Source organism: Trichosurus vulpecula, chromosome 4 (genome assembly GCF_011100635.1).
Source record: "Trichosurus vulpecula isolate mTriVul1 chromosome 4, mTriVul1.pri, whole genome shotgun sequence".
In the NCBI taxonomy this organism is placed as follows: domain Eukaryota; kingdom Metazoa; phylum Chordata; class Mammalia; order Diprotodontia; family Phalangeridae; genus Trichosurus; species Trichosurus vulpecula.
Genome location: NC_050576.1, coordinates 229518679 through 229545271, shown reverse-complemented (window position 1 = coordinate 229545271; position 26593 = coordinate 229518679). Strand labels below are relative to the sequence as shown.

At 42.9% G+C, this 26593-nt stretch overlaps 1 protein-coding gene across 3 annotated transcripts in view; it reads right to left on the bottom strand.

The window, feature by feature from the left end:
• Positions 1 to 2054: 2054 nt before the first annotated feature.
• Positions 2055 to 26593, bottom strand: part of LOC118846452 (TCDD inducible poly(ADP-ribose) polymerase) — a 46231-nt gene continuing 21692 nt past the window's right edge. For 2 of the 3 annotated variants that reach the window (XM_036755003.1, XM_036755004.1), the window contains exons 3-6: positions 20815 to 20983; positions 18654 to 18850; positions 6757 to 7032; positions 2055 to 5486 (exon numbers count right to left, since the gene is read on the bottom strand). In XM_036755003.1, coding sequence (XP_036610898.1) covers positions 5039 to 5486; positions 6757 to 7032; positions 18654 to 18850; positions 20815 to 20983 — 1090 coding nt within the window. In that variant the 3' untranslated portion in view covers positions 2055 to 5038. The remainder of the gene's footprint in view (positions 5487 to 6756; positions 7033 to 18653; positions 18851 to 20814; positions 20984 to 26593) is intronic. The other variant, XM_036755005.1, reaches the window with a different exon arrangement.

Below are 26593 nucleotides of genomic sequence, written 5' to 3'. Positions count from 1 at the left end.
TCAAGGTCTTCGGGCTTCAGAGCCAGCCCCTTTCCAGTGTATCTCACTGCCTCAGGATACGTAGGAAAGAGTGTTAGGACATGGAGGAAAGAAGATAGTTCAGATCCCACCTCTGACACTTGTCAGCCCCATGACTATGGGCGAGCTGCTCAAACTGTTTCTCCTTCCCTAAAATGGGGATAACAATCTCTGCAGTGTCCCTCTCCTAGGGTTGTGTGCTACTCAAATGAGATGATGTATTCAAAGCACTGTACGAATCTTGGACCGTGAGAGGAAAGTCATTACCGGTCTTACTCTTATTGTCTTCACCTTACTCAGCCCACCATGAGGATCTGCAGAAACCTCAGCCTGCTTTGAGGCAAATGATCTTTTCAAGGTCCCTTCCAGCTCAACAAGTCTGTTCTGGGCAGGGAATTGTAAATGCATAAAGCCCACCGTTCAAAACTTCATTTCCCTTCACCCTGGGCTTCCCAGAAAGAAAACAAGTCCCACAAAGGGCTATGTTGAGCTCAGAGGTATCCAGGGAGCTACTCAGCCTCTCACAGAGCTTGTGCCAAAGAGCTGCAGCATCAGGCTGAAAACAATCTACCAGCCCCAGGATTTGGCAATTGGTGCTTTTGAAATGCAGTATGGGGTAACAGAAAGAGTGTCACATTGTGAGTCAAGAGAACTGGATTCTAGTTCTGGCTCTGCTACTTAAGAACTGTTTCAACACTGGGGGATCATTTCACCCTCTCCTGAGCTCAGCCTCTGTATCTATAAAATGGGGATGATGATCATATTCAAAGAACCTACCTCACAGGTTTCTACGAGGAACAAGTATAATGTGAACCCTTTGCTACTGAAAAAACGAAGAATGGTTCAGAACAGATGATGAAAAAAACTCCCTATTCTGGACAAAAAGGTGGGGGGCTACTAGGGCAGAATGCTGTATACTTTGTTGGATTCAGTCATCCTATCAAGAGTTTTTGCTTAACTTTTTGTTAAAAGGAGGGTTCGTTGGTAGTTGGTGGTGGAAGAGTATTTTCCAAAATGAAAATGATGTGTCATCAATAAAATTTCTTTTAAATGTAAGATCCTTGAAAGCAAGAATTGGTTTTTTTTTTTTTGGTCTTTATTTCCCTAAGACCTAACCTGGCATCTAGTAGGTGCTTGGCAAGAGTTGGTTAACTGATTATCAAATAAAATATAGCACAATAAAGTGGAAAGATGTTGGCCTAAGAGTCTGAAGACCTAGGCACATTCTGCCACTCATTTGCTACATGATCTTGGGCAAGTCACTCTGGAGTGTCCATCTACTCCCTGGACTGCCCTACCTGACAGCTTTTTAGGGAGGGTTAAAGGGACAAATCTCTGTGAAAAATTTTTTTTTTCTGGCAGCAATACACTAATCAAAAAATAAGGTATTATTAACGATAATGATGGTATGGTAAAGTCTAATTTACTCTTAATCCTCAAAGATCCTTTACTCTCAGCACCTTTCTGAGAAGGCAACCTAGGAGACTTCAGTTGGTGTCTTGAAAGATTTAATAAAAACAGGACAAGAATGACCATGTGATGTTACTAATGATTAAACCATTATGGCAGTACATTAAATGGCATCTGGACAGAGGTGTGGGTGGGAAATCTCTGGAAGTACTTCTTCTAGTCCATCCTTTTTCTTCCTAGATCTTATGAATCACTTATTCCAAGAAAGCAGGTAGGCCAGCTATGGTAGAGAAGGAAGCTTAGCAAGGAACCAACAGATAGGGGGATTGTTTTTTTTTTTTTTAGGTCTGAAATCAAAACTGTTGGATTTATCAAGAGCATATGTAGTTCAATAGTTTAAAAAAAATAATGAAAACCTCCTTTTAATTTTAAAATTGGAGAGAAGTCACCGAAAATATTTCTCTGATAAGCTGGACACAAGTCACAAAAGTATTTTTTTTTAAAAAGCACTTCTAATTTAAAATCTACTGGCTGTGCAGAGAATGCATCTTTTTAGTTATCTATAAACTCAAATATACTCAGAATTCATTACTAAAGATAAATAAGTCAGGCCCACGTGATTTTTCCAAACATAAATGTTTACTAACATAAATAGTTTAATAAACAAAAGGTACAAGATTGCTGTTGTTTTACTATGTACATTAGATACAATATGTACATGAGGAAATATTTCCTGCCTGCAAGACATCAAGACATCTCATTATTTCTAAAGGAGATCATGGAACCTTCTTCCTATGGAACCATTAACCATAGTTATGATGCTCTAAAATGGTCATTGGTGCCTGAGGGTAAGAAGAGAGACTTGATCAATGGCATGCAGTCTCCAATCTTTTAAATACATATTTAAACGTCAGCTCCATAGAGTACCAGTTTGCCTAAAACTGTTACACACTATACACCTCTAAAAATAAAAACATGAAGAGGTGGGGGGGACTCCCAATGATATTCATATTTATTTAATTAAATAGCTCTTTCAACAGGCCAAAACCTAAATATTTTGAAAGTAGTGAGGAGGTATATCTACAATATCTCCCTCTGTTATCTACCATGATGCCCTATACTTAATTACTGTTGAGTGACTAATCATTACCAAAAAAAAGCATTTATAGAACTGAATGCCTATCACTTCTATTTGTTCCTACTGTAAACTTCTACTATGACCTGGAGGTGGCCTTGGATTTCTGAAAGCCACAAAAACTAAGCACAGGTTCTGGTAGGCTCTACAAAGCGGGCAAGGCTTTAGATCCAGGTTGTTTTGTCATATGAGAACCTAGGGAAGTTTGAAGAGCTGGGCGATCCCTATCACCAGAGTTGACCGCTAAGTGATAATTTTTCAGCAACAGTCTCTCATGACACAATCTAAAGCAGAGAGGGATTTTAATGTATATCAACCATACAACTTAAGTCATAGCTCCACAGAGTATTGACGTCTAGAACAGAGATGACTTGAAAAATCAAATACTCCTGATTAACTTTTAAGTTACGGTCAATTCTGTTGATTACTATATATCTTAGGCTTGACAGCCAGGGACAAATGACAGCATGTGAGTGATTCTGTTGGCATGTATACCCAAGATTTCAAGTCCTTGGTTTTACAGAAACAAAGAGCATCCTCACTTTTTTCCAGGGGGAATCAGAAAAACCTTGAGAAATGTCTTCACGACAAACTTATTTTATCTTTTTATTAAAAAAATAAATAAGATATACAAGCATTTTTCTGGAGATGGGAGGGGAAGAATGAATGAATATCAGATCAAACATATAAGGAAAGGCTGTTACAATTACAAAGAACATTGGCAATCACTGTTCTGCCAAAACAAGTACAAATGTCTCTCAAGTTTTCAGCCACTTGTGGTCATTTCATGGCCAAGGGCAGCTATGTCCTGAATTGGCTGGAGCAGAAAAGTCAGTTGTGTAGAAGCCCTGTCCAATGCTTATTCAGGTCAAGTCACTGAGAAATCAGTACACATATAGCTTTGCTTTTACATAACCTGAAAAACTGGGTGCCAATTGAATTGCTTTTTAATGCGCTCGGGGGGACCTGATGTTGGAAGTATTCCTAAAGTGAATCCCTTTGATCTGTTTTTAATCAATCCTTATCTTTGTCTATCGGATTTGCTTAAGGCGAAGTACACGTGCAGTCAGCACCCACCTCTCTGTGGCAGCTGCATACTCTTAATTAGCTGAACCCCAGCAAGGCTGTGTTTCTATATTTAAGTAGTGTGAAAGGCTGGGTGCCTCAGAGAATCTTTTGCATTTGGAAAAGTAACCTCAAGTTAGGAGTTGGAATTATCCCCTTTCCACTAATGGATCACAATCAGCAATTATTGTTGGAGTACCTAATATGAGCATGGCACTGCAGGACTTCCTTGCCCAAGCAGGGCTCACATCTCTGCACGGCAGGGCTTGGGGCTTGAGTCACAAAGAGGTCCAACAAAGTTGAGAATGGGAGAGTAGGAGCCACAGCCAACGATGGTACTACCTCTGAATTCAAGTCAATGAATTGCCTAGTTTTTCTTTCATTCATGGTTGGTGAATGAAATGGAGATTTCTTTTGCTGATTTCTAACAGACAAAGCAATGCTGACGTGGCATGTCACTGACTAGGGAAGAGTTTGGCTGGTGACCAACATTTTCTCAAAGCACTGACAATTCCGGTTTTCTATGGAACCCTAGATAACTTCCCATAGAAACTCACAGAATTTTATCAAACCTGGTCACCCATCAATCAATCAATAAACATTTATTAAGCGCCTACTATGTGCCAGGCACTGTGCTAAGTGCTGGGGATACCAAAAAAGGCCAAAGACAGTCCTTGCCCTCAAGGAGCTTACAGTCTAATGATTTTCTGCTAGCTTGTTCCTCTCACCTGTGCTAGAGCAGCTGAGGTCATAGGGCCTGAAGCGAGTGGTCCATATTCTTCTTCCTTTTCTGCAGCCTTGACTTCTTCATGTCCCTTATTAAATCTTTATCTGGCTGGAGCCATTATTTCTATACTTCAGTTGGTATGATTAATGCTCCATTTTCAAAACACCAAAGTTGGTGTCACGATTCTCTGTGTACACACAAGTATAATGGGACAATATAATCAACCATTCTCTCCAACCAGAGTACACGGAGAACAATTAGCAAATAATCAACCATCCTGTAGTTGGTTATTTTTTCAGACTTGTGGTGTGTGTGTTTGCGGTTTTTTTGAAATGATCTCAATTCCCAGTCATTTTTTTAAAGCTCTGGGGGGAAAGAGAGGAAAAACAGGCAACAAAAAAAGGAAAAGGACGAAACAAAAGAAAAGAAAGAAAAAGGAAGGACAAGATATAGAGGGATGTTACAGAGAAAGGAAAGGAAAAGAAGAGGAAAGAGAAGAAAAAGAAAGAAGGAAAAAAGACAAAGAGGAAATAGGCAAAAAAGAAAAATAGTAAACAACAAAGCTCTGGACAATGCCTTCTTTTTAGCATTCCCTGCCCTGACCGTTTCCCTTCCCACCCCCAAAACTGGCTACAAATGCTGGACAGGACTTATTTCAAATAATTTAGCAGTATCAAGGATTTTCAAATGGTGACGGTGTTACTGACTTCTTCATACTGGATAACAAAATATGGGTAACTCTGATCATCATTAAAAATGACAAAAATCTGAGGCTCAAAGTAATTATCCACGCAGGAATCATACAGGTCACTGGTGATGCTGTCTGGATTCACTGGAGGTGGTCTTCTCATGTTGTGGTTGCCTACCGTGTATCTTCCAGTTAGCACTTTCGCCAGAAACATAAAGTGGACCCCTTTGGGGGACCTCTTAGAGAAGCTGTGGGAATAGCTTGCCTTCCTTGCAAAATAACTGCCTTGTCCGAACATGGTGGCATGTTTGCCGCATACACGCGGGTCAAAATTGTGCTTACAGATGCCATCCACCACATCTTGGGATGTCCCATGGAAGAGATGCCGCTCATTCATTATTCTGCTAATGTCATTGGCTTTCTTAGACATGTATTCCTTTTTCCTGGTACAAAAAGGGACGAGAGAATTAGGAGAAAGAAGTAAAGAACAAATTTTAATGGGCGAGATTAGATAAGGGATTTTAGTTTTACATTTCTTCACTTCATTAGAGGAATTAAGAGAAGTAGCAACCCATTTAAAAGTAGGGAATGACAAGGTTTAAGGGGGAGATTTTGAGATATCTATTACAGTCTCTGACTGCAAGGTGCTGTACTGGCTTTAAATGAACTAGAAAGACCATCTTTGAGCCACAGGAGAATCTACGATTCCCCAGGGCAGTGTTGTCAAATACAAAAAGAAACAGGGCCAATGCCCCTGACCCTGCTGGCTGCATACTAACTTTGAAAACCACATATTGACATTATCTGTTTTTGTTGCATTTTAATTTCTTCTCTTAATATTGCCCAATTACATTTAATCCAGTTGAGGCTATACTTAGAGGTGTTGTGGGCAGCATGCTTCCCCCAGGTGAGGCTTGACACCTCTGACTTACGGTATCTGTGACGCATTTCATTAAAGTGATACTTTGGTCTTCATATCTCTAATTCCTAGTGTGGTGCCTTAAACATAGTAGGCACTTAATAAATATTTATTTTGAATCAAGGCTATTTCCATGTCTAAGCTGGCACAAGCAATAGGAAATAGAATGGCATAGTGTAAACAGTGCTGAATTTGGAATCAAAGGTCCTGGATTCAAATCCAGACTCTTCTACTCTATCTAGGTGATCTTGGGCTCACCACTTAAACCTCATCAGGCCTCAGTTTTCCCATCTGTAAAATGTGTATACTGGATGAGATGCATTCGGAAGGCCTCTATGACCCCTCTTTGAGCCTCGGTCTCCTCATCTGTAAAATGAGAGCGTTGGTTTGGCTCTGGCTCCAAATATAAGATCTTAGGAGATTTTTCTCATTCTCTGTGGATCTATCTCACACCTGGCAAAGGGAAACCATCCTTTCCTTCCTTCCTTCCTCTCTACTCACCTCTAGCTTTCCTCCTCCTTCTAAATCCTGCTCAGATTTCACCTCCTGCAGAAAGGCTTCCCTTATTTATCCCATTCTAACTCTTCTTTGCTTCTTTTATTCCTGACTCTTCTCAACACTCCACTTGCACTAGGTTAATCTGTATCTTGCTATCAAGCCCTCAATCAGTAATTTAACTGAAAAACAGACTTTCCTGAGTTGTTTACCCTTTGTCATTCTTCAATTAACCCCTCTCTCTTCCTGTTTCCCCCTTGTGCCCCCTACCCCCCTGAAGTGGCAGGTCTTTGACTCACCTTTTATATTTTTCCCAAAGAAACTGGTTTTGCACTCTCAGTATTTTCAAGATTCTATATTTAATCTCAGGCACAGTCTTATGAAAGAGATTATAGATGGTTCGGTAGCTTTTGTCCTCCTTGGAAACAGGCACTTGGATGAAGTCCTGAGACGGATCCATAGCGATCCAGGTTTCAGGATAAAAGTTTGCCGAGGTAACTACGGATGGACAGAAGACCTGGGATGAGGCTGTTTCAGCTGCAGGAAGAGACAATGGAGCCATGCCACCAAGGGTCCTGATTTGAGAGAAAACAAAGTTCGTGTTTACCACACTTTGATATGAATGAGTTTTGAACTCTGGGCAGTCACAACTTAATGTTTTACCACAGTGTAAACGTGTTATTTATAACTTGGTAATTAAGTGCTGGGTTAGAATTTGCAAAGCATGGCCACTTTAAATAAAAAAAGCATAAGAATGCCATGCCACTTAAAGAGGGGGAATGTAGCAAATACTGTGGGTACTCCAAAGCAATGGTTAGAATTTTCTCTAGTCTGCTGTCTGTTGATGATTACTCTGTGACCTGGCTAGGTCCTGCCTCCTCCCTGGCCCTAGGCTTCTTCAACAAAGGGGATTGAATCCAATGACCTCTGAGGTCCCTCCAAGTCTAGACTGCAGATCCTCTGAAGGAAGGCAGGAGCAGCCTGCTACAAGGTAGTCAGTGGACTGTAAGTTAGAAGCATCTTCCCTGCGGGCTCATCATGCTTATCTTAGGCTTGTACATTCAAAGAAGCTCATCTCAAGCAAGCAGTGATGATTTATTTGGTTTCCTCAAAAACAATCATCAGTGGGGGCAGGAATGGGGGGAGCTAAATTGTTTTAATCTGTTCCATTACTTAAAATATATACAAATCGCCTAAAGTTGACAAAAATCTGTGATACTAGAGTCCACGCACCATGCCATCTAAACAGCCTTGTTAGCACAAGGATGGCTATACCTCGTGCCTTTTTTCCCCCAGAAAATACACAATCAGTAAACAATCAATTAAGTGCCATCTTGGGGGAAGCAGTCCTGTAAGAAATACAGCACCATGTTTTAAACATCAGACACATATCCTTCTTTCTCGGCCATAGTTACAAAATATCTCTCCAGTCAGCACCCCAGCTCATTTCAGCTGTGAGCAAGCATAGATGAAGCTGTCTGACCTTTGGTGGATTTTGGATTTTACATGCCATTACAAAGTTGACCATTATAGAGTGTTAAATCATGCCTTTTGGGTAAATGACAAGAAAATCATCAGTTGATGTTCTTTTTTATTAGAGTAGAGAGGCAAATGGAGGTGGGCCACTAAGCAATCTTCCTTTTCTCCTTGGGTACAAACATCTGTGGGTACAAAATGCTGTTTGTGCTGTCAGAGGCGATGGCTTGGTTTTAGTTAAGTGTTTTCTTTGTTACAAAGGAAAGTGAATTGAGTTGTGGGGGAAGGGGGACACAGACAGCCCAGAATGGTGGCGATGTTAAAAAAAAAAAAAGGTGAAAGGCTTTCTTAAAACATCAAGGAGAGTGGGGGAAAGGTGATGGGTAAATGAAGGCAGCCTGATTGCTGCATTCTCTAGGGAGGGCTGCTTAATCTGGGGTCCACCAATTTGTTTTTAACTATTTTGATAACTGTTTCAATATAATTGATTTCCTTTGAAATCCTATACAGTTCATTTTGTGCATGTAAAAACATTATGCTGATAAGGGGTGATAAGCTTTACCAGACTGCCAGTGGGGTGCAGGACACCCACAAAATATGGGGAGTGCCTGCCCTACAGAGAAAGGAGCCTGGATCTGTGCTCCTTTTAATTCAAGTCAGTTACTCTCAAGGACTTCTAGTTGAAACAGCAGCAGCAGCAACCTGGAGCACTGGCTGATTTTCACCTGATTAAGTGCTTACGTGTAATCAACCTTCTTAACCGTTTTCATAATAGGGGAAGAAATAGGGGGGAAGGAAAGAGAATGACAGGGCAAATGCCCACACCTGGCCCCCAGTTCCAGGGCCAGACATGTATCACGGCTCTACAGGAAGCAGTCACGAGCACCCACACAGACAGGCAGGTGGGCAGGCTTGGCTCTCCCATGCTTAGGGTATTTTCATTCTAGTGAACTGATGTGACGCAAGTGGGGCTGCTGTGCATGGGCAAGCACCTAATTCCCAGGGGGGACCTTGCCTGAAACCACTGCTCAGCCTTTCAGACCAGGCCGCCCCAGGTATGAATCTCCATGAATGGGAGGCTTGGGAAATGCACTCAAACCTAAAGACCTTTACTCAGTAAAATCAGTCACAGTCATCCCAGAGGCACAAGGACATTGAGTCATCTTCCCCAGTGTTGTGGGATACAGCAAACAAACAGAAAGCAAGTCTCCTTTCTCCCAGACACCCACAACTAGTTGAAATGATAACCAACCTCTCCCCTCTTCCCCCTAAAGAAAGACCTGAAGAATGCTTACTTACAAAGAAGCCTGCGAACCTAACTCTGAGGGCATGAGTGCTAGGGAGCAAGCATGTCTCCATCAGCCAGGGACAGGGGCAGCCCATGGGTTATTTGGATGAAGTCACACAATCTATGAAGGCTTCCCAGACTCATGGAATGTTAGGAGCAAAAAGGACCCTACAGCCTCATATTCATGCCTACTGAACTGCATTAATCTGATCCAGCCCAGTGCCTTAGCCTAGCAAGCTTTTTGGATCCTTAATCTGAATCCTTAATTAATCTGAACTTTCAATCAGTTACAAATCCATTTAATAGAGGCAGCCAGGTGGCACTGCGGATAGAGTACTGGACCTCCAGAAAGATGAGTTCAAATCCAGCCTCAGATACTTCCTAGTTATGTGACCTTGAACAAATTGCTTAATTGCTATCTGCCTCAGTGTAAAATGGGCACAATAAGGATTGTTGTAAAGCATTTTGCCAACTTTAAAGCCCTCTTCAAACACTAGCTCTCATTACTGAAGAAGAGCCTAGAGTCCATCTCACAATCTTTCCCACAAGAATACCATGAGATCATTTATCAAACGCTTTGTCCAAATCTTGGTAAATCTTATCTACATGGTATCCATCATCTAGCCGTTTAGTAGCTTTGTCAGTAAAAGAGAAAACAAGTTAGTCTAATATGATGTGTTCTTGAAGAAAACTAGCTGGTCCTTTTGTCAACGTGAGTCATGGGTCATGACTTCTGTTTCTGGCTGGTCACCGACCATCTCTTTAATAATCTGTCCTAGAATTTTTCTAGAAATGAAAGTCAAGTTCACTGGACCATAGTTTGCACTCTCTATTCTCTGCTTTTTTGTTTTTTTAACCAGAGATCTTTGTTTTTCATCAGTCTTGAGTGGTTCTCCCATTTCCCACCACCTTTTGACAATCACCGATGTGTCCCAACCAATCCTATCCATCTGTTCAGTATCCAAGGTGAATGCCAGGTGATATGAATTCACCAAGGCCAACTAGGTACTTTCTTACCCTGATGCGCCTTGATCTGCCACTTACTATTCTTTTGACCCTGGCCAAGACACTTGGCATCTCTAAGATTTAGTTTCCAAATGTCTAAAACGGGGATAACAGTAACGGAATGACATGTTTCACATGAAGAAAACTTTTTGTAAACAAAGTATTGTAAGAATGTGAAGCAACAATGATGGTTATGACAACACATAGTCATGAGAAGCATTGTGACCTGGTGACTAGAAGGTTAACTTTGGAGGCAGGAAAGACCGAACCCGGGCAAGTCACCCAGCGTGTAAGTGACTGAGGCAACTCTAGCTCTAGAAGCTATAGATAGGCTGGTGATTGGAAGAAGCAAAGGGAGTTTTCTATTCCATGTCAGGAGTTTCTCATGGCTGAAATCACAGGTCTGGTTCAAAATGTAACAACTAAGTGGTCATAAAGAACAACAGCTCTGTAATAAAATCTGATAGCAGTAGTAACAGGAAGAAATACGGCCTCAAGATAAAGCCAACAGTAAGAAAGGAACAGTAATAGCGAGGACAGGATTCCAGGGGATGAGCAGAATTTCTGCTCTGGCTTCCTTATTGCTGCTGATCTTGTCCGGTTTTAAAAATTATGTACTTGGTATGAATCATTTCAGAACAGTAGCCATCATTAGCAATAATAGTAAATAAGTGATCATTTAGGTAAAACCTGAAATGGTTATAAAATGCTTCACGTATGATATCTCATTTAAAGCGCTGAGCAGGCCCCAACCCCAATTCAGGCCTGGGGATCCCCTGAAGGATCACGTAGTTTCCCCAGTCCACTCAGACTTTGGGGTGAGGGAGAAAGGTCAAATCTCCTTCAGGTGCATCCACCAAACACGATCCAGGGTCTCCTGATTTTAGGCATGAAGACTTGGGGCTGAGGATATGACAGTGCCTTCCTGTGACTTGGCCTACTGCTTTCCTAAAATACATATGCTCTGCTTGTTTTGATATTCACACAGGCTTAAGGACGGATCCCTGTAAACACATCTTATCCCATCCAGACTCTGCTAGAAGCCATTTTCACTTTGAGAGCACCACCCCCTCACCCCACAAATGCTTAGAGGCTCATGGCACATGAGACAGAACTATAGTTTCCTGGGAAGGTGGATTATGAAGGTGAGTCAGGTTTTCTTCTCACTAGTATTCCCAAAAAGGGCACTTCTCATTCAAGAGAATGTCAGACCTACATGATGGCCATCGTCTCAGTTCTTGGGATGCTCAAGGGTCAGAGCAAAAGATGTTTGTCATATTCATTCACTCACTCCATTCATTCACTCATTCATTCACTCACTCATACATTCATTCACTCATTCACACATTCACTCATTCATACATTCGTTCACTCACTCATTCATTCATTCATCTGAATGTAAACCCCTTGATGAAGTAACTATTTTTTCTTTTTCTCTGTATTCCCAGTATTTACTGGCCTACAATACTTGTTTGGGGAATGGTTAATGATTTATTGATTCATTTAACCCAAAACATTTATTAGACACCTGTTATGCGCTAAGCACTGTGCAAGGAGCTCCTTATATTCTCCTGGCTGGGAGGTCTGTGTTTGCAGGTATCACAATGACATGAATCTGGCCACTCTGGTTTTCCTAGACTCTAAGCTCCCTGAGAACAGGGACAGTGTCTTTCGTGTCCCTTGACAGAATTCAGCACGGTTCTCTAAGCACACCAGTCTCTTAACAAACATCCGTCATATTCCTGCATATGGTGTAAGGGTCATTCATTTTCCAGATGATCTGTAGTCACTGCCTATAGAGCTTATCCTGGTAAGGCCAGCTCCTGGCTTCACAGGATGAACACTGTGAGTCATATAGCCCTGACTGCTGAGATACTAGCTGCTTCCCACTATCCAACAGGAAGAGGCACTATGGAAAGAACGTTGGCTCTGCTGGTCCCGGGAGAAATCTGGTTTCCATCCCACCTCTGACACTAGCTACGTAACCATGGACAAATCACCGTAGCTTCCCTGGGGTCTCAGCTGTAAGATTTTTTTTTTTTAGGCATGACTTGTGACAGTATCAGTGTAAGGAGCTCCTGGTATAAAAACTCCCTCCATGGATACAGACCAGAATCTTGTTTAAAATGTATAGCTTTCCAGAGCTGCCTAGAAGCAACGAGGGGTTAAGTGACTTGCCCAGGGTCACCCATTAAGGATGCCCAGAGACAAGAATTCACTTCAAGGCCAGCCCCTAATGCACACTGCCTCGCTATAAATTTGGGATAGTAATGCCTCTGATATCTACCACAGAGACTTACTTAGAAGGTCAAATGAGATGTTTATAAATTGCTATGTAAATGCCACCAATTACTGAGTTCATCTCTGCACTTCCTGTGAAAAAGAATCTTCTAAACTAATGAGCCATATAAACAAGATTTCACAGGAAGTATCCAATTTATTTAAGAAAACATATTTTTTTTTTCTGGAACAATCAGAAATTGCCTCAATCCTATTTAAATTACTATGTCCAAAATGTGAACTTGTTCAGTTTAACCACAGCTATTATTTGAGAATCGTGGAATAAGAATAAGCCAGACTTTAAATAACCAACCTCTCACCTCAAATGAGGGGATGGCACTTATGCCTGATACATTTGTCTCCTACAATATCAATACTGAGATATGCCAGTGTGCTACAAGGGAGCACGCAAACATTTCTCAGTCATCTGGTTGAAAGCTTTCCCCTCCTAAGTTATCTTTAGCCATCTACTCCTCCAAACATGTGCTGGTGAGCTGCTGGGTGCAGAGGACCTTAGTCCTCACACAAGCCTCCCAGGAGCCGGGATCTCAGCCTCTTTCCATCAGCACAGATTGCAATCAGCATGGTCCAATAAAAATCATACCGGATAGGGAGTCAGAGGGTTTAGAGCTGAATTCCGGCTCAGTCACTGACCATCGGTGTGACCTTGGGCAAGACGATTAGACCTTCCTGCTCAACATCTAGAACTCTCTCTACAATTTTGGTAGAATCTCTCATCACCGTGTGGCCCACCAGGTGATGGGCTTTCCTAATTACCTTAGTTAAGCTGGTATTCTGACAGCAGACACACCATTTGTTTTCAGGTCCCCACTTGGAGTTTTTCTAGCTCCCTAGCATCTGCTACTGTTCATATTCCACTCAATCAATCAGTATTTATTAAGCACTTGCTATATGCCAAGCATTGAATTAAGAGACAAAATTCTGGTCTTCAAGGAGCTTACAATCTACAACTCCACTAGAAAACCTTTCCAGAAAACAAATCACTTCCACAATGGAATGGAACCAGGACAATAAGATGCAATTCAAAGATAAACAAGGCAGGATCTCTGCCCACAAGAAGACACTTCTACAAATGCACAGAAAACAGTTAAAGCGTGACAAGCACCTAAGAGAACAGCTAAATCTGATAAAGGGCAAATCCCTTTCAGCTGGGAGGATTCCAGCAGGCTGGCTTCAAGTTTTTGACCCGCTTATGATAATCGTAGTCTAAGTTGAGAGGCTAGAGAACAACATTCATGAGCAAAAGTGCTAGAGGTAGGAAATTTAGGACTAGGTTAGAAAGTAGGAAGTGAATAATCCAGTGTGCCTTACGTTCGGAGAACACAGAGTAGGAATTGTCTGAGATAAAATGGGAAAGGTAGGCTGGGTCCAAGTTGTTGAGAGTCTTGAAGGCCAGGCTAGCAAGTCTGCCATTTTGATGGGTGGAAATGGGGAGCCACAAAAGGTATTTGTGCATTTGAAGTTAGCCAGCAGCTTGGGCTCCATGGGCATTAGAGTCTCAGGCCAACCTTGAGAAATGGGATCCTATTAGCCATGGTCCGTTATCCAGTGCTGATGTCCTGGGAGCCCTCCCTCGCCCCCACAGCTTGGGTGGACGATGCACTCAGATGGTGAGTGCAAAGCCAGTCAAACCGCAGACAAAAATCAGTTAGCAGGCATATATTAAATGCTTATTATGTGCCAAGCAGCGGGAATTCAAAAAACAAACAAGCAAAGACACAACACATTTAATGGGAGACATAACAGACACCAAGACCTATGTACACATACAATACATACAGCAGAGGGCAAATACCCCCGGGTTCTGTGGGGCTGAGGCTGGAGGCCGCAGCCCCCAACACTGCTAAGTGCAGCCTGAACCGGCTTCAAATGCAGTTAGGGAAGGGGAGAAAGTAAGCATTTATAAAGCACCTACTATGTGTCAGGCAGTGCTAAGTACTTTACCAATATTATCTTACTTGACAATTGAGAAATATTTAACAAAATAAATCAAACTACAATATAACATACACCATCTTCTTAGGTGGCTTTCTAAGTCAATGTGGCCCACAGGGATCCTTATGACTGGGTTATGACGTTGGCTCCCATTTCCATTTGAGTTTGACACCACCGAAAAACACAAAGCAGGGGGGACAAGGAAAGGCCTCCTTCAGAAGGTGGGTTTGGAGGGGAGTCTTAAAGTGAGCTAAGGAAGGAAGAGGCAGAGGCAAGGAGGGAGAGGGTTCAAGGACTGGGGGATGGATAATTCAGGAGATGGAGTATCATGGATGAAGTGCAGCCAACAGGTCAAAACAGCTGGATTGCAGCCTGCATGAAGAGGGGTCAAGTCAAGACTGAAAAAGTAGGAAGGGGCCTGGCTCTGAAGGCCTGGACTCTCACACTGATCCCCCCAGACCATTATTATTCCTGTCAGGATAGGTCCAGTAAGGGTCCTGAGATTTTCAAAGGCAATGAAGAGGGTGGGGAGCACAGGGGGCCATTCCCCTCCTTACTTAGGCTAGATTTAGAAATAGGCCACATTTGTGGGGCACTAGTTCTTCTGCTGCTTCCACAATTTTTTAATGGTCTGTGGTTTTCCAAAACAAGTCTGTTTAACAGAAAAACAAAAAGAGGGCCCCATCATCATTTATTTCAAGGTTCTGAACAAATTCACTTTCGCCCTGCCATCCTCAACCACCCCCCAATGCAGTGAGTTAATGAGCATTCTCGTCTGCTCCCAGGAGCTAAATCGCATTGGATTGGCCCAGCACGCCAAGCTGCCAGTCACACTAATGACTTCCACCCTCTTACTAGGAGGACAATATGTTCCTAACTACTGGACTCTGACAATAACATCTCCAGCTGTGCTGGCAAAATCACAGAAATGGCATTTTTATTAGTTCTAATCACAAAAAGGCTTCAATGTAGCACTTTCCTCACTTGGCCTTTGATGAAGGCGCACATTCACCTCAAGCTGTAATGATGCAAAGAATGTTTCATCTCCCATGATTCCTGGACACCAAGTGTTTCTTAAAAAATAACGTTCATGTCTCAAAGCTCAGGTTTGGTATTGTTAATGTACTGTAGCTGTGATTGCTAGAGTTCATGAGAGCAGGACTAGAAGAAAAAGAAAAACTGCAAAATGAAACAAAACCAAAAAGGAAAGGGAGGAAGGAAGGAAGGAAAGAAAGAAGGAGGGAAGGAGAGAGAGAGTGAGAAAGAAGGAAGGAAGGAGGGAGGGAGGGAGGAATTCCTTCAAGTCAATTTCTTCATTTCAAAAACTGCCTTGCCAACTCTCTCCAAAAAGGAACCTCCAATGACTTTAGCTCTCTACCTCTCTGCTCCAGTCCAAACAACCAAGACCAGATCAGCACTTTCAAAGTGAGGCTCACTACTCCCCCCTCCCCAAATGGTACCATGCATCTGGCTGGAGTGTGGCATGAATTCCTAAGAAATACTCCTTCCAGCAGTAGCAGCAGTAAATAAGACCAGAGCATCATACTGCCCAGCAGTATCATGAGAAGGCTAAACAGTGAAGGGGAAAGAACACTGGGTGTTGGAGTCAGAAGGCCTGGGTTGATATTCGGGTTCTGGCACTTACTACTTCTGCGACTTTGGGTAAGTCACTTCTCTCTGAGTCTTAGCTTCCTCATCTACAAAACAAGAGTCTTGAACGAGATGGCATAATAAAGAAAAGCACTGGCTTTGGAAACAAAGGAACCGAGTTCAGATCACAGCTCTGCTTTATTTCTCTTTGCCTCAGTTTCCTCATCTGTAAAATGGAGTTGGACTAGCTGGCCTCTAAGATCCATCTTAGCTCTGGATCTGTGATCCCATGGTCTTATGACCTTGGGGGTCCTTTGTAGGTCTGATCCCTCCCATGCTTGCCCAGAGACAGAAGGAAGGAATTGTGTGGGAAAAACCGAAGGGCTAGATGAATATGGAATTAATGAATTCAGAAGGCGGTTACTTGGTACTGGTAGCCTCAGAAAGGAGAGACCCTGGAGAATTCGCAAGAATACAATATGCTTGTGTTAGCGAGATGACAGACTGTGTGGGGAATGTGGGTGACACAAATGCTGCCAGCCTGAGACACATCAGTTGGTTTGGGATGGTTTTTTCCCTTACTTGCTGGGGTGGGGAGGAGAGGTCTAACTGGAAATGATTTCTATACATAGAAAAGGCATCAATAAAAAAGAACCCAGTGCTTAATCATTCATCTTACTCCTATTATCTTTACTCCCAGGATTTCCTGGCCAGAGCTTTCCCCTCCTCTCTAGGATTTATCCTAGCCCAAATGGTGCTAACTCCTTGCAGCTACAACTCACTGGAGGCTGATAGTCCTTTCAAGTGAAAGGGTCCTGCCAGAAAAAAATAAGAAAGAAAGAGACAAATAAATTGGCCATGAATTGGTAACATGAATACCTGTGCCATTCTCAGAGGAAGGCAGGTGTTGATCAATAAGTGCAGGCAACCTAGATACAGCTTCGTTCCACTTCTGGGGGACAGCGAGCTGCTGTTTGCTTAGAACATCATGGGTTTAGAGCTGGCCCCTTAATAATAACAGCTTGTAAGGTTTCCAAAGCACATCTGATCCTCCCAATAACCCTGGAAGGTAGGAGCTATTATTATCCCTATTTTACTATAGACAAGGAGACTGAGGCAAACAGAGGTTGAGTGCATTGCCTGGGGCCCCTACCAAGGATCCGTAGGATCCGAACTCAGGTTTTCCTGATTTCAGGCTAACTCTCCATCCAGCGTGCTACACCTTGCTGTCCATATTGTCCCCACTGGATCAGCACCCACAAAAGCCCTTTGAAATATGTTTACTCAGAAACTAAGGCAATTATTGCTAATCCCAAATATACTGAACTCAGGTACTCCAATTCGAAGAGCAGAGAGATTAAAAGACAGCAGAGTTATATAATTTTAATGACCAATCTTGGCCCCAGAGAAGAGTTGAGAAAATTCACTTCTTTTTTTGTTTGCAGAGGGTAGGGAAGGGAGACATAGTAGGTGCTTAATAAATGCTTATTAAGCATTTATTTTTACTGACTTATTTACTGACATTGCATAGTGCATATACTGTCAGACTCAATCCATGACTTGATTTATTTTTTCTGGTTTCTTTTTTTTTAAAAGTCTTTGTTACAACGGTTAGCTTGGTAGGTAAGAGAGGGGAAGGGATATATTTGAAAATCAAGGTGATGTAACACATAAGTGTTGTTTTGTTTTGTTTTTATGAAATAGCATTGGACTTGAAATCAGGGATGATCTGAGATTGAGTTCTCCTTTCTTCCAATCCTTACTATTTGAGTCATAGTAGCCAAGTCCCTTTCCAATCCTGAAGCTCAATTTCCTCACCTATAAAATGGAAAGAAGTAATGTGGCATAGAGAATAGACAACTGCCTTTGGAGACAGTAAGACAAAGGTTCAAGTCCAACTTCTGACGCACATAGGCTTTGTTGCAGGACCCTGAATAAATCACATAACCTCTCAATAGCCCTAAGCAATTATCTCAGTATATCGGTCGCAGAACAGTTACTGACTTGCCTTGGTAGAAAATTTCCTACTTGAGTGAGATCATAGGTCCAGTAAACAAAAAAAAACAAGTACCATACCATCTGTCTTATAGGGCTCCCAGTATGAGGCTCAAAGGAGAAAGTTGGTGTAAAGTACTTGCTTTGTAAACCATAAAGTTCCTTCTTGGTGGTGGTGATCACAATAGATTTAGCATTTCAGAAACCTTAGTCATACTTATACTTTTTTTTTTTTTTTAGAGGGGGGGAAGGCAGGGCAATTGGGGTGAAGTGACTTGCCCAAGGCACACAGCTGGTGTGTCAAGTATCTGAGGCCACATTTGAACTCAGGTCCTCCTGACTCTACTCACTGCGCCACCTAGCTGCCCCTTAAAGTCATACATGAACACTATTATAAAAATATAGCAAGTGCCCAGAAAGCCGTAATGTATCCGATCAGTGCCAACTATTGGCTTCAACTCTCCACTGGACAGAAGAGTATCATTCACACCGAAGGATGTTCCCTAGCTATCATTCAAAGGCAGCCAAAGCAATGTAGGGGCCAAATCCTGCATGTGACTGAAAATACACACAAGGAGCAAGAGAGCGCTTTCTGGGTCTACTCACTGGAGATAAGGCATCAACACCAGACAGGACCGCAGCAGGGGTCTCTTTTTCATTATCCTTCTCGAGAAGAAGCTTTGCTGGTAGTTATCCTTGATGTTTACAACGTACTGGTGATGCAGCATGGAGAATCGGACCTCCCTCAGGCCCCGGAAGCTGGTTTCTTCTATCAGTCGAATAACAGACTGTTGAACAATAGACTGTTCAATTAGAAAACAAAATGGACCAGAGGAAAGCAAATTAATAAACAGTCAAAACAAAGTCAAACACCAACTTCACCAGCTTCTGTTCAATGCCAACCATTGCTGCCAATGTCACAGCCTCTATATAGAAAGAGAGGAACGTAGGTCTGTAGATTTGGTGCTAGAAGGAGCACCAGAGCCCATTCAAGCAACCCTATCATTTGACAGATGAAGGAACAGAGACCCAGAGAGATCAACCTTTCCATGATTATACAGCTAATAGGTGGTAGAGCTAGGATTTGAACCCAGGTCATCTGACTCCAAATCAAGCATAATTTCTACTCTACCATATTGCCTCTTCTCCACCTACTCCAACGGACCTGGGATTTCTTTAATGTGGATATCCCTTTCAATGATGCAGATTACAATTCATCCATATTAATATCTTTGTAAAAAAAAAAGGCAATGCTAAGGTAAAGTGAGTTTTATTCTGTGTAAAGCAGGCATAGATCAGAGAAAGAGAGAGCCTATTTCCTCTGTTCAACATGGCATGGCTTCTCTGGCATGATAACACCACCCCAGATCATAAGACAAGCAAAGGGCTCAAGACTGTTCTGCTAGGACTGAGACCCACAGGTAACTAACTCCATTCTACTCTGAAGCTGTGACTGTCTGCTTGAGTTTCTATTTGTTAATGCTTCTTGGGGGAATTTCCATAAGAGGAATTAAAGATGGAATTGTGCAAAGTTCAAATAAATCAATCCAGCCACCAGTCTAAGAAGCCTGCCAAAGGAAAAAGGAAAAGGCCAGACCAATTATTTGGAGAATACATTTTACAGTCACCTTCTCTGCATACTAGATAGCTGTTAAAAGACAATCAATTATTTCATCTCATGACACTGTCCAGTGACTAATAGACACCATTTCCTCTCTTTATTCCTTTTTAAGGAAGAGAGGAGTGAGTCTAAAACAAGATAACCCAGCTTTCCCTGTGTGTGTGTGTATGTGTGTGTGTGTGTGTGTGTGTGTGTGTGTATGCGTGTATGAATGTGTGCACAGGTAGAAAATAAATTTAAATCATGGAGAAAGGCCAAATCCTTTGGATGTGAAATTAATCCTCTGAAGTCAATTTCAAGGCTTTTAGACATAGCTTGACATTCTCTACCAAAAAAGAAGAGTGGACCTGCATCCTTTCCTTTATTTGCTTTGTGATTAATGAGCTGTCCTCAGTACCTTGAACTAAGGATGCATTTGCAGAGAGGCCAGAGAATGAAACAGGAATGATTGATTGGCCTGACCACAACTCAATAAACATTTGCAAGTACATCTTCCTGGGGACAGAGTGTGACTGTTCCCTTTTAGTCTCTCGACAGGCTAACAACATCACATGCCCTCCTCCCATGGGCCAGGTGTGACCCTGAGAAACTCCAATATACACACTTTGGATTAAAAGCTTCTCCAAATGGGGGGATGAGGCAACATTTATCTTTTGGATTTCATTTTTTGAATTCAAACACATACCCATGTAGAGATACCAACCACTCCTACCACCCCCCACTATAAATAATTTAGCTCAATTGTCCACTGGCTTTGACAAGTTTCTGAGGCTAGCATTTGGTTTTTGTCAAAAAAAAATAATGAGGCTGTATTTCTGATGATGGGAAAAATCGGAATAAAAAACTGAATTATGAAAAAACATTGAGAAGAGTAAGTTTTCCCATCCAGTCACTCAGTCTTTAGCTTTTTTTGTTTGTTTGTTTGCTTTTTGCTCTTTTTAATTAGCATAGACATACAGCAAGACACATCTTACTCATAAGATCTTGGAAACCTAAGCCAGCCCTCTTTCTATTATACCATACTGCTTCCCCAGCTATGACTGAAAATGGTGCCTGGTCATTACTGGGATGAGCTACAAGTGGCAGAGGGAGAAAGGAGGGATCAAATCGTGCCCCGATGCTATTTTGATGATTAACAATCAGTACCTCTGGGTATTCTCGCCAGCCAAAGTGATCTCTGCAGAAATACTTCCAGACTGTGTGGTAGTTGGAGTTCACATTGAAAGAAGAAGGTGTGGACAGTCTTCGAATTTGGTCAAATTCAGATGTCTCATATACACTCATTGCATTCAAATCCGCCCAAAATTCATGTCCCCTAAAAAAAGAACAAGGGAACCAAAATTTAGTGCATTCACAAAATGACATTTCAGCCTTTGATTGAGTTAAAACTCAGTGAGGTATGCAGGAAGGTTCCTCATTACAGAGTAATAGGAATGAAGAGGACAGCCAACTGTTCAAATATTGGTAACCTATTATCAAAGCATAAGCACCCATGTACCTATTTCATTCCATTGGCCTAGAATTCCAGGTCTCCCATTTTTCTTCTGTTTCATGGGATTTTAGAAGCCATCTAGATCAACTCCCTCACTTTACAGATGAGGAAACTGAGGCACCAAAGTTAAGTGGCTTGCCCAGGATCACACAAGAAATAATAATAAAGAAATTCTGTGCAAAATTCTCTTTCATCCTATGGGTGGTAAAAGTGCTAGCAGGGACTCACCAAACAAACAGAGACCACTGATTTCATAACCAGGAGACTAAGCTATGGGAATATTTAGGATTGATTTGATATCTACAGTGTCACTGCAAAGCAGCCCTTCACAGGGCTGTCTAGAAGCCCATCAGGAAAGGAAGAAAGAAAGAAAGAACCCCAACACAGAGAAGCCACTATATGAATCAGAGCCATTAGGAAATTCACACATCTGATTCATAAAGGGGAGCCTGAGGAAAACATGAACATTTGGGTTTTCTTTCTTTTCGTAATGGAACATCCTCTAAGTTTTGAAAACAAATGAAATGTTCTTTTAAACAAACACATGTTAAATATCATTAAATAATGGGTGTTGCCATAGGCATGAGAGGCAATGGAACATAATAGAAAGTGCCCTAGGTGGGGCAGGCTCAGCAACCTACTACCCATCTGACCCCTTAGACAAATCATAACCTCTTCAGCCTCAGTGTCTTCATCAGTAAAAGGATAGACCACATGATATAGCTATGGTCTCTTTCAGCTTGAAATTTCATGAATATTCTATAATTATATCACACCTGAAATTATGGAATCCTATTTCTTGTTAGTGCTGGAAAAGCAACTTGATTTGCCAGAATCTTAAAATGGACCTTGTAGCACACAAGCTGACTTCTTTCCATCTGGCTAATGGAGAGATGTTGGTATATGTGAAAATCCAGGTGTTTGGACAGATTGTTGCTATTAAGTAAACTGCTCCTGCCTGTCATTCAGGGGCTTTGAAAGTGTGTCAAGTCAGGCCACCAAGCTCGGCTGGCTGGACAGAGCTATTGGAGTGACTGGTCTGATCACCACAAAAGCCAACTAGCTATGATCCCAAGTTCAAGGCACAGTGTGTACCCACACCCTGGGCCTGGTCATGTTGCAGATGCATGTAAATCGGCCATGATCCCGCTCATAGAATGGAGATGAGTCAACACAAACCCACTGGCACTCCTGGGAAAGCTTCTCAAAGCCACATGCCACTGGCCCCGAGGAATAGTGCTGAGCCGTCTGTAAAAGGACAGCAGCCTATTACTCTGTGGCCAAGTCCTAAACTTTCTCCCACACTAAACTAATTAGCAGGGCCTGGATGAGTGACTAGTATACAGATGCTGTTTTAAAATAATCTGACAAGTGCAATTTTGAAAATGCTGGGGGGTGGGGGAAGGAGGGAGGAATGAGCACAAGCAGCTCTGCCCCAGTGAGATCACTCACTGTTGGAAAGCAGTGTGCCCTCCTCCCTCATCACGTGGGACTCCAAATATAACCAGCAACCACAGCCTGTAATACTAGTTAGAAACTCTCACTGTAGTGCTAACAGTGAGAGAGAGAGAGACAGAAACACAGAGGCAGACAGACACAGAGAGAGAGGGAGAAGGAGGAGGGAAGGGGAAAATGAAATCCCTCTTCCATACAAGGAGCACTAAGTGGGGAGCTGGAAGGACTTTAGAGGCCCTCTGCTCCCACACCCTCATTTTACAGATGAAGAAACAGTTTCAGAGAGAACAGGTGACTCAAGCAGGAAGTAGCAGCGTTGGGATCTGATTCAGCTCCTCTGGAGTGTGGAATGAGTGGCCCCTCTTAATCCAAGAGTCCCAAGTCATCCTCTCTCCCCTTTGACCCCTCAAAGTCCATTCCCGTAGGATCTCCTGGCCCCTACACTTGCTAGTACTGGTCTGGATCAATGAGCAGGTGGGCAAAGCTTCAAAGGTATTTCATAGGCAGGGAAGAACACTTAATGATTGATTGAACCTCCCACAACACCGATGACTAAAACCAGATCATTGTGTATCTAAGTGGGAGCCTGAACAATGGACCCCCTGGTGCATACTGCCACGGAAAGCTGGCATTCCTGATCAGATACCACGTTAATATAGTCTAGCTATTGTACCAGGACAGGCACCAGCCTGGATGGTTTCACTGGGGGGGGGGGGGAGAGGCCTCATCATGGAATCATAGATTTCAAATTGAAGGGCCCTCATATCAACTCTCATTTTACAGGTGAAGAAGCTTAGGTCAAGATGCGGGAAGTGCCTGAGGTCACACAGGTAGAATTTGCACCCATGTTCTGTGACTCCAGCATGAGCATCCTTTGCTCTGCATCAGGCAGTCCTTTAGAGTTTTCCATAGGCCCCCACCAACCTCACCCTCCCTAAGCTCCCAGATTCCAAAATGAAATTCGCTTCCTCTTTGAATTTACTTAATCTCTAGTTAATTTGCTTGCAATTAGGAGCAAATAATTAGGAATTCTATAAGGAGGTGAAATACAATTTCATCATATGTTAATATGCCGGATCCCTGCTTTTTCCTGGCTACATTTCCTACAGTCATTCCTTTAATTGACAAGCACGTTCTGAAGCCTTGGAGCTCTGGATAGAGGGTGGGAAAAAACTTTGCATACTGAAACTATTACAGAGTTAGTTTTACTCGGGTCCCCATTCAAGTAATTGCTACTTTAGGGAGGGAAATGCTTCCAATATCTTGATTTGCATGAGAATGCTAGTAACCACTCCTAGGTGGCTCACAGGCCAATTCTTTGGGCCAATGACAAGTCATCCTGAACTACCTCCTTGGGCAAAAGTACTGTTTAGCATGGATCTGATTTTTAAAATGCTTTTTTAGATCTTTCAGAGACAGACCAATAATTGAAAATCATATCAGCTTTCTTTTTTAAAGATTCACTTTACCAGGGTATGTTTTAGAAAGGAGTCAATGCTGACAACTTTGTCCACTGGAGACAGAGCAATGGCTCCATAGGGCTCCTGAAGACCAGCATTGCCCCCTCTACTACCACCCCCTCTAAGCTGCTACCTGAATTGTTCAAAAGGCATTTGTCATGCACCTATTTAGGGGTGTCATAGGAGTGCAAGACTGTAAGTCAGCAAAGAGCGCTGGACCCAGCTTGGAAATGATAATTGAGTTGAATCCATGAGTGCTGATGATATCACTAACTGAAATTGCATAGAGAGAGGAAGAGAAAGGGCCCAGGATAGAGCCTTGGGGGCCACCCAAGGCAAGCTAGATGAAGATCAGGCAATGGGGGCTGGAAGGGAAGGGTCACATAGGTAAGCAGAGAACCAGGAGAGAGCATTGTCACAAAAACTTGGAAGAGAAGATCAAGGAGAAGAGGGTGATCGCCAATGTCAAAGGCAAAGAAGGATGAGGAAAAAGCCACTGGATGTGCCCACTAAAAGCTTACCAGTGACTTTGGACAGAGGAGCTTGGGTGGAATAATGAGGTCGGGAGCCAGACTGTAGGGAGAAGGAGAACAAGAAGAGATGTGGAGGTACCTACATTAGGAGGTTAACCACAAAGACAGGAGAGATGTGGGAGGAGAAGCTGGGATAGATGGGTAAATCAGGGGCTAAGACAGCGGCTCAGCAATGAATCAATCAGCTTTCTTAATCGCGTACTATAGGACAAGCACTTAGTGACAAAGAGGCAGAAGGCAGACCAGTTCCTGCCTTCAAAGAGTTTATAATCTAATGCAAGCAAACATACACAAAGAAGCTACAGACAGGAAAATGGGAAATAATTACCAGAAGGAAGGCACCAGAACTAGGAGGGGGTGAAGAAGACTTCCTGTAAAAAGATGAGGTGTTAGTTGGGATTTAAAGGAAGCCAAGGAAGTCAGTAGGTGGAGGTGTGGAGAGAGAGCACTCCAGGCATGGAGCACAGTCAGAGAAAATGCCTGGGGTTGGGAGATGAGGATCTTGTCTGGGGAATGGCCAGGAGGACTGAGTTACAAAGAACATGAGTCAGGAAGGAAGAAATAAGAAGACCAGGAGGGCAGGAAAGTGCTCATTTTGGCTTTCAATGCCAAACAGAGCATTTTATATTTGCTTTTGGAGGCAACAGGAAGTCAATGGAGGGGTGTGTGTGTGTGTATGAGAGAGAGAGAGAGAGAGAGACATGGGCTGACTAGTAAAATCACTTTGGCTCCTAAACAGAGGTTGGACTAGAAGCAGGCAGATATACCCTCTCCCCTCCATCAAGCAGGCTACTGCCCAGAGTGGTGAGGAGGGCCTGCCCTAGAGTGGGGCCAGAGTCAGAAGAGAGAAGGAGGCATATTTGAGAGAGCCTGCGGAGGTGAAATCAAGAGGCCGTAGCAGCCACTTGGATATGGGTTGGGGGGCTGGGGCTGAAAGATACTGAGGAGTCCAGGATGAGTCCAGATTGAGAGCCCGAGGAACTGGGAGGACAGTGTTGCCCTGGAGAATAGAATAAGCCTATTTTGTGCCAGGCATGCTTTAAGAGACTCATGACTATTATCTGATCCTGAAAGGGAGGTCCTATTATTCTATCCCAGTTTTACAGATGGGGAAGGTAAGGCAAACAGGTGAAGTGACTTGCCCAGGATTACACAGCTGGGAAGTGTCTGAGGCTGGATTTGAACTCGGGTCTTCCTGACTCTACTTTGTCACCTGGGATGGCTCTTCTCTTCTGAGGGAGGCTGGAAGCGAGGCATGATAAGAGGCGTATGATAAGAATTCACATCAAAATCATGTCCGTGGCAAGTCCCTTTTGGGGTGGAGGCCAACGATGAATGTCACATGAGGAGCGGGGGTGGGGTGGGGTGGGTAGGGGGGTTGATCCCAGAATAAGGAAGCTACTACATGGCAGGCATGGTCTCATTTGATTAAACAAGTGGTAACCTATCTAGCCAAGTCACAAAGCCACCTGGTTGGGAGGTAGTAGGAAAGTGAAGAAAAAAGGATAAAGGTGCTTCAGGTACTGAGTGGCCCTCCTCCCCCTCCCCCTTGGGAGAAGGGTCATCCAAAGGAAAGAATGTCACAGTGGAAATCGATGCCTCAGAAGAGCTTCTATCTACTGGTGGTGCTATTTCCCATTCTTTTCATCTCTGGATTTAAAAGAACCCTGAAGTCAAAGGACCTGGGCTCAAATCCCACCTCTGATTCATACTACCTATGTAGCCTTCAACGAGCCATTTAGGCTTCTTAGGCTTCATTTAGGAAACTGTGCCTTGGTTGCCTTCTATGTAAACATGAGGGGGTTGGACTAGATGCCTTCAGAAATCCATCCCAGCTCTAAATCTACATGCCTAGAACGTGAAAAGAAGAAGTCACGGGCCCCAGGAACTGAGTAAGTCAGTGAAACTTGAATTGATTTCCCTGAGCTGCAATGCCTCCATGGAGAATCAGAAAGCAGTGTAGTCCGAAGCCAGGGGTTGGGGGT